Raw genomic sequence first — 14,137 nt, 5'->3', positions numbered from 1 at the left:
AAATCATAATGATGATGGGCTTCATTTCCAGCAAGATGGAGCACCTCCTCACTATGTTGCTCCGGTAAGAGAGTTTTTAGATGACCGGTTTCCTGGACGGTGGATTGGAAGGAGAGGCCCCATCGAATGGCCTGCCAGGTCACCTGATTTATCGCCTTTAGACTTTTTCCTTTGGGGACACTTGGAAAATAAATGTTTTGCTACGCAGCCCCAGTCCATAGAAGATCTTCGCCAACGAACTACAGCAGAGTGCAGAAGTATAACACCTGATATGCTACAGAATGTTAGGAATAGATTTGAACAAAATCTGTATTATTGTATGGAAGCAAATGGGTCACATTTTCAGCACTTGCTGAAGTAGGATTCTACTAAGTCAATTACACATTTCAAAGTACTGGGTTATAGTTGTTTTTCTTCATAATACCTACATGTTTGAGTGAAATACAACAAATTAGGTATCATTGGAAAGATAATTTTGTGCCCTTTCAAATGATATATCACTCGACCCCACTTTCCATTTGAAATTTTAGGGTTGTTACTCACCCTCGCTAGGGGGTTGAAGGCACAGGTACAAAAATACATCTAAAATGTGTCCCCCTCAAAAGCAAAATTGACCTGTCCGAGCATTTTTGCGTTGAGTTACAAAAAAAGAAGAAAAGCAAGATGCATACTTTTCGTTGGACCACTCTGTATAAAATTACCATGGCATCCAAAGTGCGTTTCTATTCAGCAATTTCATTATTGTTGAAATATTTACTATTCTTATTCCTGGTTCTAACAGACCTAATCGGATAGCTTTCATTAAATAATATCATGAAATTTCTCATAAAAGTATTCCATTGCTTATCAACCTCTGATCTATCTAAGAAATACACTTCATCTCAAGTTAATGTATTGAGTTTGTTACTAAATTCGATTACCTTATATGTAGAGAAAATTCTATTAAAAGTATGATGATGTATCTTTTTATTTGCCATTTCCCACGTTAATATTTGAGCTTTGTGATCAGAAATGTGAATGTCTATAACTTTTGCCTCATAAGTTCCTTTATAATTTGTAAGTATGTTGTCTATACAACTCTTTGTGGTTAGAGTTATACGTGTGTAGTCATTTATTGATAAGTTAGTCAGAGCATCTGTCACCCAACAGTTGAAAACCATTTACAGGATTTACCATGTAGGGTTTTACCTACAACTATTTAGTTTAGAAACATTTTATTTCGTTATCGATTTTTATTTTTATATTATAAATTCTTGTTAGGAAATTAACTTTTCATAAGTCTATTATCGAACAGTCGTACAAAATATCCATCTGCTTATGGTAATTCTTTTATTTTGAAAGCCCAGAAATTCATTGCCGAAAAACGTGGATATTTAGCACGACAGGCGCCACTTGGGATATTTTGAGTAGGTACCCATTGTTAAGACTTTCATGTATTAAGACAAAGGCCCAAGTGGTTGATCCATTGTGGATATATTTATGACCTCGACAATAATTGCCAGTGATGATTTCTCAAGAGTTCTGCTCTGCAACCAGATAGATAAGGCTCAATAATTGAAGAAGCATCTGCTGAAAATCCGATGAAGTGTAATATAGAGAGAAAAATATCATGTCTCCAGGTATTGAGTGCTTTGGAGTAATCAAGTAGAATCAACATACTTTTGCTTCTATCAATTCTGTACAGTACTTTCTTGTCACTCAATATGAAATTTTATTCACTGGTACAAAAAGTACAATATCTCGTTATTCACTGTATAGAATTAAATTTTTTTATTTATGAATTAAGCCTTGTGCTGAATAAATTATCATAGAGGTGCGAAAAAATTGAAAAACTTGCCACACATATATTATTCATCATGAACGATGAATGAACATTATTATCATATTACATATAAACAAATATCAATCCTCTTACCTTAAGATCGGCCTTTCCAACCTGTCCCTTGTTGCAGATATTCATTATCGTTTTGAAATTGGCGTATACGTCGCTGTCGTGCAGCAAGTGCTTGTACGTGATGAACTCGTCGATGAGTTTTTTCAATGCCTTGTCGTTGTATTTAATAAGAGTGAGGCAGTAAGAAATGTTTCTATGGTGACGGATGTCCTCTGTTATTTTGAATTTGCCGCAGAACCGGCTCACGATAGGTTCCATGTGTTTGGAGTTTTCCACGAGATCAAACAAGAGGCTACAATATAAAAAAAATCGAGGATTATTGAACGTAAGATGGTGAAGATTCGAAATTGTATTATTTATGTGGGTACTTAAGTTAGGTTATTATTAAGTTTTCTTGTTTGAGGCGGAATTTATCAAATTGAAAACCCTAAGTTCAAAATCGGTATTCAACAAAATTTTCGAAATTGAAGTCGAAATTCAATAAAATTCTGACTATGAAAACCAAGTTTTATTAAATTTTCTTGTACCAAGTGGAATTTACCAAAATTCCGAGTTAAAAATCGGAATTTAAGAAAACCCTAAGTTCAAAATCGGTATTCAACAAAATTTCCGAAATTGAAGTCGAAATTTAATAAAATTCTGACTATGAAAACCAAGTTTTATTAAATTTTCTTGTACCAAGTGGAATTTACCAAAATTCCGAGTTAAAAATCGGAATTTAAGAAAACCCTAAGTTCAAAATCGGTATTCAACAAAATTTCCGAAATTGAAGTCGAAATTTAATAAAATTCTGACTATGAAAACCAAGTTTTATTAAATTTTCTTGTACCAAGTGGAATTTACCAAAATTCCGAGTTAAAAATCGGAATTTAAGAAAACCCTAAGTTCAAAATCGGTATTCAACAAAATTTCCGAAATTGAAGTCGAAATTTAATAAAATTCTGACTATGAAAACCAAGTTTTATTAAATTTTCTTGTACCAAGTGGAATTTACCAAAATTCCGAGTTAAAAATCGGAATTTAAGAAAACCCTAAGTTCAAAATCGGTATTCAACAAAATTTCCGAAATTGAAGTCGAAATTTAATAAAATTCTGACTATGAAAACCAAGTTTTATTAAATTTTCTTGTACCAAGTGGAATTTACCAAAATTCCGAGTTAAAAATCGGAATTTAAGAAAACCCTAAGTTCAAAATCGGTATTCAACAAAATTTCCGAAATTGAAGTCGAAATTTAATAAAATTCTGACTATGAAAACCAAGTTTTATTAAATTTTCTTGTACCAAGTGGAATTTACCAAAATTCCGAGTTAAAAATCGGAATTTAAGAAAACCCTAAGTTCAAAATCGGTATTCAACAAAATTTCCGAAATTGAAGTCGAAATTTAATAAAATTCTGACTATGAAAACCAAGTTTTATTAAATTTTCTTGTACCAAGTGGAATTTACCAAAATTCCGAGTTAAAAATCGGAATTTAAGAAAACCCTAAGTTCAAAATCGGTATTCAACAAAATTTCCGAAATTGAAGTCGAAATTTAATAAAATTCTGACTATGAAAACTAAGTTTTATTAAATTTTCTTGTACCAAGTGGAATTTACCAAAATTCTGAGTTAAAAATCGGAATTTAAGAAAACCCTAAGTCCAAAATCGGTATTCAACAAAATTTCCGAAATTGAAGTCGAAATTTAATAAAATTCTGACTATGAAAACTAAGTTTTATTAAATTTTCTTGTACCAAGTGGAATTTACCAAAATTCTGAGTTAAAAATCGGAATTTAAGAAAACCCTAAGTCCAAAATCGGTATTCAACAAAATTTCCGAAATTGAAGTCGAAATTCAATAACATTCTGACTATGAAAACTAAGTTTTATTAAATTTTCTTGTTCCAAGTGGAATTTACCAAAATTCTAACTTAAAAATCGGAATTTAAGAAAACCCTAAGTTCAAAATCGGTATTCAACAAAATTTTCGAAATTGAAGTCAAAATTCAATGAAATTCTGACTATGAAAACCAAATTTTATTGAATTTTCTTGTTTCAAGCAAAATTTACCAAAATTCTGAGTTGAAAATCGGAATTTAAGAAAACCCTAAGCTCAAAATCGGTATTCAACAAAATTTCTGAAATTGTACAGTACTCGTACAGTTGTACGAAACGGAATTTACCAAAATTCTGAGTTTAAAAGTCGGCATTTTTGAAAACCCTGAGTTCAAAATCAAAATGAATTTCTGAGTCTGAAAACAGGATTTTATTGAATTTTAATGATTGAAGCGAAATTTACCAACATTTTGAGTTTATTGTGGGAATTCAAGACAAAATTGGGATTCAGCAAAATTTCAGAGATTGAAGTCTGAATTGAATAAAATTTATAGTCTGAAAACCGAATTTTATTGAATTTTAGTGTTTGAAGCGAAATTTACCAACATTTTGAGTTAATTTTTGGAATCCAAGAAAACCTCAAGTTCAAAATCGGGATTCAGCAAAAATTCCGAAATTGAAGTCTGAATTCAATGAAATTTTCAGTCAGACCACCAATTGTATTAAATTTTCGTGTTCAAAACAAAACTTACTGAAATCCTGAGTTTGATGTCGGAATTGAAGAAAATTCTGAGTTCAAAGTCGAAATTTAACAAAAATTCCGTAATTGAAATCAGAGAGGAATAAAATTCTAAACAAATTTAGTGAAATTCCGAAGTTTGAAGTCGGAATTCAACAAACAATGAAGCCACGAATCAAATAAAATTTCATACGTGGAATGTGAATTAAATAAATTTACACGAATTGACTGATACTTGATGAAAATTCATGAGGTATTCAAGTAACACTTCATTAGAAGATTTTCACTCAACAGTTTACAAAACAGCAACACTTGTGTCACTACACAATATCTTCCTCGGGCATATTCATACTCTGGTGTTTTAACTGAAGTATTTGTAACTGAATTATCACACTTATAAAACTACAGAAATTATAAAAAAATATGACAATATATTGTTGTTTCTTTCAACATTATCATTTAGATTTGTCAATATTGCTCTTTAGACATTAAAGAATATTGAATATTATTATTATACAGTGTGTCAATTTGAAAACTTCCCACCCTCAATATCTCCCTTCCAGTACATAATATGAAAAAATGGTCAGACAGGTCAACTTTATTTGCAAGGGGGACACTCTGAATGAATATTTTCAACCCTCGGGGTTCAACCCCCTAGGAGGGGTGGATGTTACCCTCAGAATTTCAAATGGAAAGGGGGGTCAAGTGGCACATCATTTTGAAGGGCATTCAATTCTCTTGCCAATGATACCTTTTTCATTAGTTTTTGATGAGCAGTTTTTGAAAAATAACGTTCCAAACGAACGGTGATTAGAAGTGAATAAGAATAAATGATTAAAACTCGCCCGCACTAGATGTTTGGTATTCAGGTTGGTATTCAAAACAAATGATTGTAATGGACTATTGGAAAAGGTGAGCATCGTACTAGGTAGCATCGTTCCAACCCTTGAGTAATATTCGAATTCGTGGATGTGAGAGGAATGTAGAACTACTTAGTTAACGAAATACGCATCGAGTGCAAACAAAAAATACTAAATTGCAAAAAACAAATTTCAACCATCTTGTTACGCTTTATCTGATAATATGTTCAAAATGTTGTCCATTCTGCTCTAAACAGTAATACAGTCTGTTATCGAACTCCTCTCGAACATTTTGGAAAACTTCACCACTAATTGACCGGCATGCTGCTGTAATTCGTCCTTTGAGGTCATCCATATCAGTGGGCTGTGTTTTATAAACGACAGATTTGAGATATCCCCAAAGAAAAAAATCTAATGGAGTCAAATCCGGTGATCTCGGTGGCCACTCAATTGATCCCCTTCTGCCAATCCATCTCTCCCGGAATCGCTCGTTCAACCATTGTCGGACGGGGCGAAAATAATGAGGTGGCGCACCGTCCTGTTGGAAATGTAACAAATCTTCCTGCAACAGTAAATTACCGTGTGCATCAATTTGAGTTTCGAGCTCGTGAGTTATAAGTGGATCGATAGGTGCTTGAAGCATATCTAGGTACAGATCACCATTCAAGTTTTCTTCAAAAAATAAAGGTCCGATAATGGCATTTCCAAGAATACCAGCCCAAACATTAACTTTTTGTGGGTGTTGTGTATGTCCTTCTCGAAAATTGTGAGGGTTTTCGTCACTCCAATATCGACAATTTTGCCTATTAACATTGCCATTCAGGAAAAATGAACATTCATCACTGAAACAGATATTGAACAGAAGATTAGGTAAAGCATTGATTCGAAGAGTCATGATTTCACAGAATTCTATTCTTCTGTCATAATCATCCTCATGGAGCTCGTGGAGAATCTGCATTTTATATGGATGAAATTTGTGCATTTTCAGTGCTTTCCTTACAGTCTCGTGTGACATTCCCGTCTGTTCTGCTACTGATCGTAAGGAGCTAGTCGGCTCTGCAGCAAATGTTCCCAACACCTCAATTTGAGCATCCTCATTCAGTACTCTGGGGTTATTCCTTTTTTTATTCTTCACCGAACCAGTTTCGGAAAACTTTGTCACCAAATCAAGCACATACCGGTGACTTATATTAAGATTTGGATTTCTTTCATTAAAAAGAGATGCCGCCCTTCGTGCGCACTTGCCCACCTCTCCATAAATGAAAATTATTTCAATTCGGTCTTGGATAGTGTAAACCATTCTTACAATTTATACACTTTCTAAGGTATCGCTGATCAGCTCAACAAATGAAACTGAAATGATAGTACTACCAAATGGCTTGAATGCGATGAACACCTTTTTTGCTCAAAAAACGATACTTTTTATAGCAGAAGTAACAAAAAAGGGATAAGAGTTTTAAATCCGATAATAAACCCAAATGAAAGTCACCGAAATCAGATAACTAATTAATGTAAATTTTTTGAGGCTTGTCTAATTTTACCCCTGATGGAAAGTTGAAAAGCTGACCCGTCATCACAAGTTTTACTTATAAGAGAGTCAATAAATTGTATTTCTTTGCATACTAACTTGATAACCAGGCATTTTAGTATAGGCCAATTCTAATTACTTCTATTAGTTTAGAACTACATTTTCGGATACTGCTGATCGGAAAATAATAAATGAGGGCACCGTCGGCAAGCGAATTGAATGCCCTTCAAAATGATGTGCCACTTGACCCCCCTTTCCATTTGAAATTCTGAGGGTAACATCCACCCCTCCTAGGGGGTTGAACCCCGAGGGTTGAAAATATTCATTCAGAGTGTCCCCCTTGCAAATAAAGTTGACCTGTCTGACCATTTTTTCATATTATGTACTGGAAGGGAGATATTGAGGGTGGGAAGTTTTCAAATTGACACACTGTATTGTATTACTAGTTTATCACAGTTCTACTTCTCTATCTTTATACAAAGAAAGGAAGAAAGCATTTAGTTTTGAAATGAGATATTTACAAAGATGTGCGGTTCTATAAAATGTCCAGTGAAAAATCTCCCAATTAAGTGTTAATTGATAACGAGGTCTCATTTTTTAACAAGCTACTCCTATTTATTAATAATATTCAAATGATGCTACAGCCCTACCTCATAGTATTCTTCACCCCTTCGTCATCGACACTCTCCTGGCCCATAACATGCGTAAATATATCCGGCAGCGCATTGTAGAGATTGTTCTCTTTGTGTGCCAGTTTGGCAAAGAAAGTCTTCGCCATGGAACGCATTCCTGGATCTTCGTCGGCCAAGCAGGACGCCATCTCGGGGATGTGGCTGTGAGCGCGGATCATGTCGCGCAAGATGAGATTCGAGAGTGAGAAGAAAGTGGCTTTTCGAGTCTGCGGGAGAGGATCCTTCAAACTGAAAGGATACAATATGAATGAATGAAGCTCCTGACGAATGATGTGTTACAAGACCCCCCTTTCCGTTTAATTTTTTTCCCAGAAGACGCCCAGTCGCAATCTTGACAGTTTCATCTGTCAATTTAACTTCAAAATAAAGTATTCATGCAATAATTTCATTATCCCAAATTTCAATTTTTTTAGTTGATCCGTTCAAAAAATAAAAGGGGGGGGAGACATTAAAGAAATACACTGTATAAGGGTGTACATTGTTAATTATTTATGTTCATTGTATTCATTTGAAAATGTCCTTAAGCGACGAAACTTCAGTAATGTTAGTTACAAATACAAAGTGGTATAAAAATACCATGTAGTAACGCCGATATCCATCAATTGATTCGGGACAAATGTTTATATGACCTTTATTTCATAAAATATGACAATCAATCACCCCTTTCGAAACTGAAGTCACCACTTAAGTTACACCCTGTATAAAAATATCAGTCAACGGAGACTGAGTAGCTGAAATTGGTTGAAAAGTGTTTCGTAATACACCAACTCACCTTTGGAAAATCCTGGGCGTCCAAGGTTCGATGACGTTGGGAAACCTACTCAACAAGTCCGAAACGTGGATCAGCACATTGGCTTTGATTTCGGGATAAGGGGTCTTCTCAAAAATGGTAAAAATCAGTCTTATGTGATTCTCGCAGAATTTACTTGAAACCAGCATCAACCTTGAAGAATGGATAATTTTAATAATAATGATAATGTTTATTCAGTTGGATCATCTATAGATGACATTGAGTATGTCAAAACGTGTACAAATACAAAATTAACAATACAAACTCTGTGCAATTAGTGGCACAATATACAATTTATATAGATAATATGACGTATAATAGTCAAAACCTAAAATAATCTGCTATTTATACAACAGCATTGTTATTAAAATCGGCCTAAAATGTTGGACATGTACATAATATATAATAGTCAAAACCAAAAATAATCAAAATCTTCCTAAAGTGTTACACATATACAAGGTCATAAGTTATCATCCATATATTCTTTGTGAGAATAATAGGATTTATCCAGGAGCAACTCTTTGATTTGATAGTTATACTGTTTTAGAGCCAGATTTTTTATTGTATTTGGAAGTTTATTGTACAATTTAATGGCCATAAGCCTGGGAAATGATTCAGATACAACTAATCTGTAGGGAATATCTAGTATTAGGTATAATTCTCATCACCATTGAGAGTAGGAAAACTGGTTACATACGATTTTACATATATTAATATCTCATAAATGTATATATGTATGTACTTGTAACCAGCGGCGGCACGTCAGAGGAGGCTTAGCCTCCCCATAAAATTTGAAGCTATTCATCGCAATAAATTAAAATATATTGACAAATAATTATGATTATTTTTTTCTAAAAATGCTTGGTTATCATTACTTTACCATTAATTTTTAATATAAATACATAATATGCCAGAAAAAAACACTATCACTCACTACGTAGTAAGTACCACACTGTATCCTGCATCAATAAAACTCAAACGCACCGCCCATCAACCCGAAATAATAAATGACATACGTTGCAAGGGAGCCAAGCCTCCGACCGCTTTAAGAAACACAGGTCCCACGAGACCGATCCAACCAGCGACATACGTCCCGATTTGTAATTTCAATTGCAGAAATTATAGCGTTAGAGGAGGCTAGCCTCCAGTTGGTCTCCGTTAGTGTACGACTGCGTTTGTTTTTTATTTAATTATTAGGACGGGATGATAAGCTTATACGACAGTGTGGCATATATTATTAAGGAAAATATAAGCAAGGAGATTGAAAGTGTTTCTTTTTTTGCATGGGAAATTGATGAAACTACCTATATTACCTGTACATCACAACTTTCAATCGTTTTTAGATATGTCAAAGATGGTAATGCGGTAGAACGTTTTATGGGTTTTCATGATGTTTCATCTGGGCGCACAGCTGACGATTTGTTCAATTTTTTAATTCGTACGTGTGAGACCTATAAATTTAGGCAAAAATTAATTGCGAAAACCTATGATGGGGCTGCAGTCATGGCCGGCCATTTAAATGGTTTACAAACTGAAATAAGTCCATAGTTCCTCATGCACTTTTTACGCATTGTCATGCCCATGCCCTGACTTTAGTCTTAAGCAGAGCGTGCAACAACATAAAAATTTTCGTGCTTCCGGTGGGCTTTTTTGTGTGTATATAGTCTTTATGACTTTAGCCTCCCCTATTCTCCAATGCACGAGCCGTCACTGATTGTAACAGTCAATATTCAGAGATTTTTGAAGATGAGTTTGCAACTTGTCCTTCTGTTATCCTCAAACCCAAAAATTTTGTCTTCTCCTGTTGTTGAATTGATCCATTAATTGACGTTACTAGTAAACTGTGATCTAGAGTTGTTCTTGAACGATTAAAACGTAAAGGCACAGTTTTTCTTTCATTCAACAATAGACCATTGTCTGAGAACCACTTTTGGTTTCTTTATATTTCATCGTATGTTTTATTGTGGATCTGAGCAACCCCTGAGCAACCCCGAGGGAACAATTTTTCGATTCTGATTTATTTCTGCTAAACTCTACCTAGTAGTATCTACCCTCTAAGTAACTTTCAAACGATTTGTGGGTTATTCCCCTGATTCCATATATTTCAAGCTTTGTTAGGAGAATTTTGTGATCTACCAGATCAAATGCCTTGCTCAAGTCTATGAAAATCCCTAGCTTCTTTTTACCTTCATCCAACTCCCTATACACATTGCGGTTACTCGTATGCCATACGAGTAACTGCATTTGAGCTCGGATCTACAGAAGCTAGAATGGTTTATCATTCCCTTTTGAACCACACCTCCGTTATGGTATTTGCTTTTGGGGTGTGTGTTCTACCACATGCCTTCAATCAGTATTACTAATATAAAAACGTGCAATACGATGCATATGCAAAGCCAAGCCTAGGGACTCTTGTCGACCTCTTTTTGCCTCTAACAAAATCCTAACTGTGGTCTCCCTATTTATATACGAGACAATCTGCCTTGTCTTCAAAAATAGGGTATTGTTTAACAACTTGGACGCGCCAATGTATCAAACCAGGCAAAGATTCAGCTTTAAATTACCGCTGCCTTCTTCGTCGCTAGTTAAAGATTCCATTATTTACAACGGTCTTAAAATGTTCAATCACCTTCCTCAAGCTATAAGAACCATAAATGACCTTAGAGCTCTTAAGAAAGAGTTGAAAGACTTGCTCTCTGGGAGACCTTATTATAGCTTAGCAGAATTCTATGATGATAATTTTAATTGAGAAGACCAACTGTAATATCTACGGTATTTTATTGATTTCATTTCATTCAATTTAGTTTAAATTGATTCATTTACATTTTGTTGACCATGTTCTTATATCCCGAACGTTTGTTATTATTTACATGTCTCTTTTCAGTTCATGTTATAACCTACTTTTAGTGATTTTACTTTTGTGATTTCATGTATATGTTATTTATATTTCGCACAAGGCTTTGTCAATAAAAATTTATTCTTCAGACAATAAAGTATATTAAAAAAAAAAAAAAAACTGTGTAATCGCTTGACTTGTGGACAATCCCTTGCGAAAACCTAACTGGTTCACATTAAATAGACCCCTTTTTATTAAAAAAAGTTATCATTAGGCTTGAAACATATTTTTCATATACTTTTGAGAATGGGCTAATGAGGTAAATAATAATACGTTTATTATTTACCAAAAATTCACAACCAATATTAAGTTTCAATTAAAAAAAAACTAGGTAAATAAAAGGTGAGAGTTCAGTTTTTTTTTCAACACCAGGAAGAGAGAAACTGGTCTGAAATTTTGTATGTCAGTGTCATTTCCTTTCTTATGAATTGGCACAACTTTTGAAGTCTTCAGGCACTCAGGAGCAATTGATCAAGTACGTAAGAGGTTCTGCTATAAAATTTATGCATTTTTTCAGTATATTTGTACTTATTCCGTCGTCACCGGTGGAATTTAAGTGACAATGGCTAGTATACCATACTCTGTGGTAGCCTTCACCAATGTCTAGTTTAGAGAAAACTTTTTTTTTTTCTAGATTCATAACTAAATATAAAACTCTTTCGAATACGTTTTCTTACCTCATAAGCGAGGTGAGAGCTGCAAACTGGATCTCCTGGGTTTTATAAATATCCGGTCGTGAGCAAATGTGCGTTACAAAAGGTACAAGCTTAGCGAGAAAACCTGAACCGGTTACTGTGTCATTTTCTAAAACATTCAATATAAATTCGGCATCTATGTCTTCAGCTTGCGCTCCATCAAGAGTAGATTCGTCAATCTGCAAAAAATATCGCCACCAAGCATTACATAACATTTGTAATTAATTTTTTTATAATACGAGGGTAGTCGAAAAAGTTATTATAATATTGACCTTTCTTTCCCAAAAATTATTTTTTTCTCCTGAAAATACACCCCTTTCAATTCAAACTGCGATTAAACAAAAATAGTGAATGAATGTCATTACATACTATGAGAAAATTTAACTCATCCACGTCATACAGAATAGAATAGAATAGAAGTTTATTCATCACTAAAGTTCACATGTACAACATAAAAAAAGTGTAAATACATGAAACTTATTGGACTAGTCACAAAGAGAGCTTAAAAGTAATTAAAATTTACAAGATTATACATATACATTTTTGATAAGTAAAATATTAAAATATACAATGAACATCAACAATTTAAAAATTCTTGAAGAGAGTAGAACACCTTGTTTTTTAAAAATTCATTCAACCAACATTTTAGTTCATTCCTACTCATCAAACTTAACTCAGGATGAATAGCCATGAGTTTGTTATAACATTTAATACCTTGATATACATGGGAGTCTTGACCAACTCCTAATCGTGAGTATGGCTGGTATAATCTTTCACCGTTTCTTGTACAGTAATTATGTATATCTTTTTTTTCCTCAAATAATTTTCATCTTTTTTAACGTATAATATGATCTGCAGCACATAAAGTGAGGGGACTGTGAGAATTCCCAGTTGATTGAACCATTTTCTACATGATGTTTTGGAGTGCACTCCTGCCATACATCCGATAATTCTTTTTTGCATAACAAAAACTCTATTCATATGTACAGAGTTACCCCAAAACATTATTCCATAACTTACTGTCGATTGCACTATTCCAAAATAAGCCAGTTTAAGGGTTTCCAGAGATATTGTACCTTTCAATTGCCTGATGATGAAGCAACTTGTGCTTAATTTATTTGTTAGATCATTAATATGAGGATCCCATGTCATTTTTTGATCTACTTTGATACCTAGTTGTAATGTTATGAAAGAACTGAGTGTTTCATCTTGTAATTTTATCCGGATTGGTGCTTAGAGGCAATAAGACAAGCTTCCTATTCTGAAACATCAATGTCCGCCATAGGATGACAGTTTTTCATATACATTATTGTGTATACAGTTAGAATACAGAAAAAAAACACTCCTCTATATTTACTAGTTTTCCTTCATGGTTCTATTCAAGTTGAACGTTTTATCTTCTTGTTTGTTCTTTTATACGGTTAGATTGCCGTTATCCTTTGTGTTGGTGTTTCTCTAGGTTCATTGTTTCTAGAAATGTATATTGTTTTGTGGAGTATATTGAATGTTAGGTCTTGTAACATGTAATGATATGTAACCCAAGTACAGGCAAATTTAAAGAGACTTCCGGATGAAAGGAGAGGACAAATACCTGCACTAAGGCATTCTAACCAAATAAAAGAACAAACAAGAAGATAAAACGTTCAGTTTGAGTAAAGCCATGAAGATGGTAGCACTGTCTGCTATCGAAAGCGCTTGCATATAATAATTAGAAGTTATTAAAAGCTTCAAATCCTTTTTGTCAACAAATGTTAATATCAAAATATATATATAATTTTTTTTTACATCCTATTCGTCATCGACTTACCGCCACAGACGTCATCATTGATGACGCTTCGCTGGCCGTAGCTGCAGTCAAAGACTTCCTGATGTTCGTCTCTTTGTTATTCTTCTTGCCCCTGATGACGGTCTTGACCTTTTTGCGTTCGTCCCTGATGTTCTGCCGTCTTTTCAGCTCTTTGTAGGTGGTGTCGTCCAAGTAGACGAGATGCTTGATGGCCACGTAACCCGTCATCTGGCACAGCCTTATCATGGCCCACTCGGGAATTGTGGCGTCCGGGTCTTTCTGTTGCCTCGCCAGTTTGGGGATTATACTCGAGAAGAGCGCCTCGCAGACTGTTTCAGGCTCTGAACACATCTAATGGTATGAAAATTAACTATTAGGGAAAAATCCTAGTACAGTTTATATGCGGTGTCTTCCACAGGAAAAATCTCCGTTATTTGAAA

At 34.2% G+C, this 14,137-nt stretch overlaps 1 protein-coding gene across 1 annotated transcript in view; it reads right to left on the bottom strand.

Moving 5' to 3' along the window:
- Nucleotides 1–14,137, bottom strand: part of Cap-D2 (CAP-D2 condensin subunit) — a 31,537-nt gene that overhangs the window by 2,200 nt on the left and 15,200 nt on the right. The window contains exons 13-17 of the mRNA XM_074173445.1: nt 13,719–14,048; nt 11,894–12,090; nt 8,303–8,473; nt 7,489–7,758; nt 1,916–2,186 (exon numbers count right to left, since the gene is read on the bottom strand). Coding sequence (XP_074029546.1) covers nt 1,916–2,186; nt 7,489–7,758; nt 8,303–8,473; nt 11,894–12,090; nt 13,719–14,048 — 1,239 coding nt within the window. The remainder of the gene's footprint in view (nt 1–1,915; nt 2,187–7,488; nt 7,759–8,302; nt 8,474–11,893; nt 12,091–13,718; nt 14,049–14,137) is intronic.

The sequence above is a fragment of the Leptinotarsa decemlineata genome, unplaced genomic scaffold (assembly GCF_025532065.1).
Source record: "Leptinotarsa decemlineata unplaced genomic scaffold, Ldec_3_MD MMD2_tig00000251_RagTag_RagTag, whole genome shotgun sequence".
Taxonomy (NCBI): Eukaryota; Metazoa; Arthropoda; class Insecta; order Coleoptera; family Chrysomelidae; genus Leptinotarsa; species Leptinotarsa decemlineata.
This window is presented reverse-complemented; position numbering and strand designations above follow the sequence as displayed.